This window comes from Echinops telfairi, unplaced genomic scaffold (genome assembly GCF_000313985.2).
Source record: "Echinops telfairi isolate 266 unplaced genomic scaffold, ASM31398v2 ScPeMD7_9;HRSCAF=40, whole genome shotgun sequence".
Lineage (NCBI taxonomy): Eukaryota > Metazoa > Chordata > Mammalia > Afrosoricida > Tenrecidae > Echinops > Echinops telfairi.
Window position 1 is genome coordinate 86,580,690 of NW_022103906.1, and position 7,009 is coordinate 86,587,698.

Below are 7,009 nucleotides of genomic sequence, written 5' to 3' on the forward strand. Positions count from 1 at the left end.
TCGGCATAACAGGCCTGTAACTCTACCTTCCCACCCCGCTACCCTAGGAACCAGCTGTGGCCACCTTGGTTACCGTTTGTAGACGCTGGGATGTCCCGGACCTGCTCCCTGCGGCCTCCCACCTCTCCGTAAAGAATCCAAGAGGAAGCCATTCTATCAGGAACCCAAGTGTCCTGGGGTCCAAGTTATGGAAAGCAGATGGGGGACCCAGAGCATCCCACCTCTAACTAGACTGTGTTCTAGTGGTGGCTGGAATCAGACCTCCGATGAGCGCGCTCCCAACTGCTGCAGCTTGGCGTCTTTAGCAGGCCAGGCGTGGCCTCCTCGCCTGGAATCACAAGGAATGGGTCGCGGCGTGCAGGAGACTAGGGGACCGAGGTCTGGGGAGGCCGGGACCAAAGGAACGAAGCTGCTCAAATCGGCCACCGGGGTCAGCAAAACTTTGTCTCTCAGTGCGCAGGCGCCGGCGCCGGGAGGCTTGGGGGGCAGGGGAGGGAGGGGAGGAATCCTGAGGTGAGGGGCGGTCGGGGGGTGGGGGTAGGGGGTGGGAGGGTGGCGGTTTAAAATAAGTAGGCGGCTCGGCCCTGAGCGATGAGTGAGTCGGAGCTCGGCCTCTCTCCAGATCGCTCTCGTCGCCGCTGCCGGTTCAGACCCAGCAAGGGAGCCGCGAACGACGCGCCCCGTCCCCAGGCGGGCCGGACTCCCGGCCGCAGCTGCGGTCCTTCGCAGCGCTCCCGCGCGTCGAGCGCTGCCAGTCCCCCGGCGCCACTCGGGCCGCCCAGGACGCCAGCTCTCCCGGGCTGCCTCTGGACTCCTGCGCCTCTGCTTTCCCGGGTCCCTCGCAATCGGCGCCCCCGACGCGCTCAGATCCCGGACCGCGAACCGAGGTAACTGCGGCCCTGAGAGCCGCGGCTCTGCGCTGGGAGCGCGAGCAGGGTTCCCGGGTCCGGGCGCGGCGCGGCGGTTGCCTTCTCCCTCCAAGTCCCACCAGGAAACTCCGCTGGACCAACGGGGGCGGAGGGACCCCTGGGACAGGGCGAGCCTCTGCAACCCGGGATGGTTGGCAGTGTTGGCTTGGGGACTTCCCGCGGGAACGGCAGCCTCCAACCTGCGGGGATGGAGCGCAGAGACCGCCGCAGACAGCCGGGGCCCCGCGGATTCCGGGGACAGGGACCGCGGCGGGCTCCGGTAGTCCGCGGCTGGTGCCCACTCCCCCGCCGCCCTCCCTTTAAGAAACCTGAGCAACTAAGGCAGGCTGAAACTTTCCTGGGACGGACGTCCTAGTTCATTCAGGCCGATTTGTTTCCAGGGAGGAAGAAGGGAAAGAGATGGCCGGGGCTGCAGCCTACCGCGCCAGGGACAGGTGCATTGCCCCTGCCGCGAGGTGCTTCCAGGAGACTTTGTCTCTAACCGAATTATGTTCCGGGAGCAGGCCAGCTCGACCTGGGAGTGCAGGCTCAGGAGTCTGGTGCCTGGCTGACACTTGCACCTGGACTTCAGGGTGTCTTCTATTGGAAGGCGGGGGTGGGGGTGGGGGGTTGTGTCCTCAAGGCCTGGCGCATAACCCACCCGTGTCCCGCCGAGGGGAGGCAGGCGGGGGCGAGAGCCCTGCTCTCCGATTCGCAACCCGCGGGTCCCCGCAGTGGACGCTTGCAGCCCCGGTTTTCTCCAGGCTGGGTCTAAGAGGGAAGGGTGCCTTTGCTGCCCCATCTAGCCTTCTGGAGGGAAGGCTGGAGTGTGAGGAGAGCAGGGAAGCAGAGGGTGGCTGATCTAATGACCACCCCTCACCCTGCAAGCCTTCTGTAGGACTTAAAGCCCACAGTCAGCCCCCGTTCAGCAGAAGTGATGGGCACCCTGGAGGGACAAAGTAGTTGTGAAGATTTCTTTGTTAACATAATTTGCGAAATTTCACCTGGTATTACATCTGCTCACTGGCTCCTGGAAGCAGAAACCACGTGCAAGGAGAGTCACCGGTCCACAGCCTCCCAGGGAAGGAAGAGCTGGTGCGTGCTGGGGAACCAGCAGTAGGCAAATGTGGTATCTGAGATTCCTGGAAGTAATTGCCGTTTCATTAAGATTAAGGGAGCAGATCACTGAGATCGCAGCGGGCAGAGGGATGCCCTCCTAGCCTGGGGCTTCCTTCGATGCCTTTCGTTGGGAGGCTGTAAAGACATGCTTCCGGTGCTGGTCATTCCTCCAGCCAGGAGTCTGGACAGCTGTCACCGCTTGTGTTGGGGATTCGAAGTGTAGGATGATTTTCTTGGGCTGCTGCTGGCTTCCTCCAGGCATAAGCTCTGGGAGCTCTCCTGTCCTCATTAATGCAAGCAGTTAACTCGCTCACGCTCAATTAGCCCCGAATAAACCACTTTAATAGACTCGGCACACTTCATTAATGCCCGGCGTTGGGCTGTAGGCAGAGCCACAATTGGGAAACTGGTGTCTGCCCCGCGCAAGGATTGGAACTTGGTTGCGCGAAATGAGTTTGCTGCGCTTAGCCGGGACACTGTACTTGCGCCTCCCAAGTCCCAAAGCCCGGGGCTCTTCTAGAAGTGACTACCAGGCCTGCGAAGCTAGCGCGGTTCAAAGGTAGAATTTAAAAATGAAATCGTTTGCTCTTGGGTCAGGACAAAGAAAGCCAAAGGGACTGAGGGCCCACCCATCCTCTTTTGCTAAATGAGCGAGTTTAAGGGTGTGTTGTTTGCCTTGTAGCTGATCTCCTGAAATCGGAGCCTGGATTCGGTCCGGTTTTGACAGTAGGGTAAAGGGCCAGGTTTCAAACCGATTCCTTCGCCGGGAAAGTCGTTGGCAGGAGCCTGTGGAGTCCTGGTCTTTGAACGAGGCAGAAAGCAGAAGCTGGCTGGGCCGCTGAGGAAAATGAATTGAGTGTTAGGGGAAACAAGACTGGGCAGATAGCCCGGGCAGGTTGGCTCCCAGGAGCCAAGATCACTGCTAGCCCCTCTAAGGAGCACAAAGCCTCCCTGGTCTCTCTGGGGAGTAGGGGCTGGAAGGCCGCGTTTGTTCTCCAGATGGGCCGCTTCTCTGGCCTGGGTTCGGCACACCACGGAGCGGGTTCTGGCCGGGTGTGCAGAGGAGAATCCTGTGGCCGCTGCCGCTGGCTTGGCCTGGGGTCGGCTGAGTACCCAGAGAAGCAAAAGGAGGCCTCAGTGGCGCCCCGGGAACCCCGGGGAGTCTAAGATGAGGACCTCATTGCCAGTGTCTGGAAGAGGTGACAACAAATCAAAGAGCGATTCTCCCACCCCAACCGCCTAAATTCGGGAAGATCTTTGAAGTTGAGGCGCCTCCTTTGCTCTCCACCCTCACTGAAACTGGTCCCAGCATTCTCTTTGACCCAATTAATATTTTGCTATACAAAATCTCAGAGCTCTGAATTTGTCCCCAGGGGAGACGGGTGGTTCTAAGAGTTGAGAAGTAGCCAGTCCCAGAGCCGTGCCTCCCCTAGCCCGAGGCCGAGTTAATTGCATTGGTCAGACTTGATTTTCATCCAATTGATAAATTAAACTGCGCAGGCAAACCTGAGGGCTGGTGGTATTTTCGACCTCCAATCCCCAAGGTGCGTCCTTCCATGGGACTCAAGGAGTGGCCCCCAGGCAGACCAGCTTCCCGGGTCAAGATTGCCCTCACTCCTTCCACCCAGGAAATAGAACTGCACCTTTGGGACTTTTAGAGTCCCGCGGAAGGGAGAGGCAGCTGAGCCTGGGCACGGCTTTTGCCGACATTGGCTGCGAGGGTCATCTAAGCTGGAGAAGTTGCCTGAGGAGGTATGGGTGTTGGACCATAACCAAGGGGGTGGGGAGCTGAGGAGGGCCCTGCACTTCACAGTGGGTGGAAATTACTCCAGGTTAGAGAAGAGGCCTGAGGAAAGGAAGGGAGGACTGAGAGGAAGAGAAAAAGTCTGGATCAGAAGACCAGGTGATGCAGCTCTGAGTCCCCAAGACCCCCCCCCCCAGGGTGACTTAACTGGCCTTAGGTTTAGTGCTGGAGGTCAGATCTTGAGCCTTCCAAGGCTCTTTGCCTATTTTTTGTTTTCCTTTCTTATTTTTTCCTCCCTGGGACAGACCTGAGTTTGCGAATCCCTGGAAAGGATGGGATGAAAGGTTTCTTTGTGGAGCAGGTCCACAGAAGCTGGGGATCCTGACCTGGGAGACCAGAACATGCCAGACTCCTGGTCCCTTCTAGATGGATTCCCTCTGGTCTTATGCAAGTTCTCCAACTGGGTCTTTAATGGTTCACAGCAACTGAGACCTGGCCTCTGACCTTCTAGCCTGACCAAGATCTAGACCCAGGAACCTCCCCAGGAGCCCAAAGATCCTGCTCCCCCTGTCTAAACAGTAGGGAAGGCATTTCGGCTCCCTTCTATGTGGCTACAGATAGATGACAGAGTAAATTAACGTGGCTGTCAATGCGCTGGATTAAAGGAAAGCCGATCCCCAAGGGCTGCTATGGTAGGGTCAGTCTGCAGGCCACTGTGGATAGAGTGGTTTCCATGTGGATCATTAATCGGCAGAATAGCAAATTTGAGGTCAAAGTTGAGAGCTTTGAGGAGCACATGGCATGGCTTCTGGACGTCAACCTGAAGGACAGCCAGGAGGACTTGCGGTGTGGAAGCCCGGAGGAGTAAATAATTGTATGCTGTATGTCCTTTGGGAATGAGCTATATCCTCTAGGTGAGAGATGGTGTCCGCCTGCATTTGTAGCCAGCATTGTGCTCCTACATATCAGTTGTGTCCATTTATCTTTGCACCTTGTTGTCAACTCATTCAGAATGTGTGAATTTGTGTTTTATCTGTGTGAATGTTTGTAGATCTGCACCTGAATGTGGAAGTGTGTTTGAAAGTTTATCATTGTAGGGGACTCTACTCCTGCATTGACCTAGGCTGGGTGAATGTAAGTTGTTTGGGTTTTTTTCTTCACACCAGCTCTCCCATGCTAGTGCTTTTTCTTATAAGAGGCTCACATTTCAGCCCGGGTTGCATCGCATGGGTTTTAGTTTTCTCTTCATTTCTGTTTGTAGTAGCTTGTCTCTACCAGAGACCACTTGGAGGGAGGCAGGAGAATTTGGAACAGCATCCGCACGCCTGCATTTTATGCCCCCACCTTCTCTGAGAACAGGTGTATTCCTTGGGAGGGGTCTTAGACTCCCAGCTCTGGTCCTGGGGTGGGGAGCAGAGGGCATAACTGGGCTGGAAATCAGGAGGAAAGTGACTTACCCTGAACTTCTCCCCCCTCCCCGTCTTCCTTTTCTTCCCTTTCCAGATCAAGATTGTGAAAACCCTCTTCAGCTCCCACAATGGGCAGCAAAACCTTGCCAGCGCCAGTGCCCATTCACCCGTCCCTGCAGCTTACCAACTATTCCTTCCTTCAGGCAGTGAATGGCCTGCCCACGGTGCCCACCGACCACCTGCCCAACCTGTATGGTTTCAGTGCGCTGCATGCAGTGCACCTGCACCAGTGGACACTGGGCTACCCAGCTATGCACTTGCCGCGGTCCTCTTTCTCCAAAGTGCCTGGCGCTGTATCCAGCCTGGTGGACGCACGCTTCCAGCTGCCGGCCTTTCCCTGGTTCCCTCATGTCATCCACCCCAAGCCTGACATCAGCGCTGGAGGCAGCGGCCCCGCGGTACTAAAGACCAAGCCGCGCTTTGATTTCGCCAACCTAGCCTTGGCCGCCACTCAAGAAGACCCGTCCAAGCTTGGCAGAGGGGACGGCCCCAGCTCCCCCGCGGGCGGGCTGGGGGCCCTCCTGGACGTGACCAAGCTGTCTCCAGAAAAGAAACCCACGAGAGGACGCCTGCCTTCCAAGACCAAGAAGGAGTTCGTCTGCAAGTTCTGTGGCCGTCACTTCACCAAGTCCTACAACCTACTAATTCACGAGCGCACGCACACTGATGAGCGGCCTTACACCTGTGACATCTGCCACAAAGCCTTCCGGAGACAAGACCACCTAAGGGATCACAGGTGCGGTACTGCTGGTGATCCCAGAAAGGGCTAGGTCTGCCGCTCTCTGGCCTCACTGCCCGGCTTTGTAAGGAGGAGGTGCAAGATACAGCCACTGGCTCCAGAGTTTGGGGAGGGGGAAGGGGGATTCTCTCAACTGATGATGGGAAAGGAAACACGTGTGGCTTAGGGTGAGGTCCTTGGAGCATAGGTGGAGGAAAGATAGGGCGCCTAGGACCTCGGTCAGTTCTTAAAGAAGTCGGGTTTCCTGGCTCTTCCTGGGTCCTCAGCGCTGTGTCAGAGCTTATACGCCATCCAGCATCATGCGGCTTGCGAACCCTTGAAATGTGGCTAGTGCGATTAATAAATGGGATTTAGAGTTTTATTTCACTGAATTAACTTAAATGGGAATAACCACACTTGGCCAGTGGCTAAGTGGCTAGTGTCCTCGACAGCTCTGCTTCAGGGATTTGCCAGATCCCAGCACCTCCCTGGTCCCCTCACTCATTCTGTGGCCCAAGTTTTAGAGCCCCACCTCCCACCTCAGTGACAGACAGCTTTTCATTCCGTTCTGCATCCGGTGACCCCCGCAGCCTCATTTCCCTCGAAGATGAGCAGTTCGTGACGTTGTCTCATTTTGTAAGCCTTAATATTTTCTCTTTTTCTGCCTTCAGATATATCCACTCCAAAGAGAAGCCCTTCAAGTGTCAGGAATGCGGCAAAGGATTCTGTCAGTCCAGGACTCTCGCTGTCCACAAGACGCTACACTCACAGGTGAAGGAGCTCAAAACGTCCAAGATCAAATGCTAAATCAAGAGGCCGCCCTGGGGGCAGGACCCTGAGGGTCTCCGCACCTTTCCCCAGAGAAGTCTGCGGCGGCTCTGGTACTCAGCAGGAGGGGTGGGGTGGGGGGTCTCCAAGCCTCCCCCCTTCCAAAACTATGTCCCCTGGCTCCGAGCACTCCGGAGCCCGCCCCGGAGCCAGGACCCCCGCCGTCTGGGCGGCTCCCCAAGGACGTGGCTCAACTCTGGGCCAAAAGGCGTTGCTCACGTGG

General features: G+C 57.0%; 1 protein-coding gene across 1 annotated transcript; it reads left to right on the forward strand.

Annotated features, from left to right (window-relative positions):
* The first annotated feature begins 803 nt into the window (after positions 1-803).
* Positions 804-7,003, forward strand: OSR1 (odd-skipped related transcription factor 1). Its single transcript, XM_004696051.2, has 3 exons — positions 804-887; positions 5,275-5,976; positions 6,630-7,003. The coding sequence occupies exons 2-3, from the start codon at positions 5,309-5,311 to the stop codon at positions 6,763-6,765; spliced, it is 804 nt and encodes a 267-aa protein (XP_004696108.1). The 5' UTR covers positions 804-887; positions 5,275-5,308; the 3' UTR covers positions 6,766-7,003.
* Positions 7,004-7,009: the final 6 nt, after the last annotated feature.

What these genes read in the sequence shown, in the direction of transcription:
- OSR1 (XM_004696051.2), top strand. Translation starts at nt 5,309, where the DNA reads ATGGGCAGCAAAACCTTGCCAGCGCCAGTGCCCATTCACCCGTCCCTG. An exon ending in GACCACCTAAGGGATCACAG is followed by an intron (nt 5,977 to 6,629) that starts GTGCGGTACTGC and finishes TTCTGCCTTCAG; the next exon opens with ATATATCCACTCCAAAGAGA.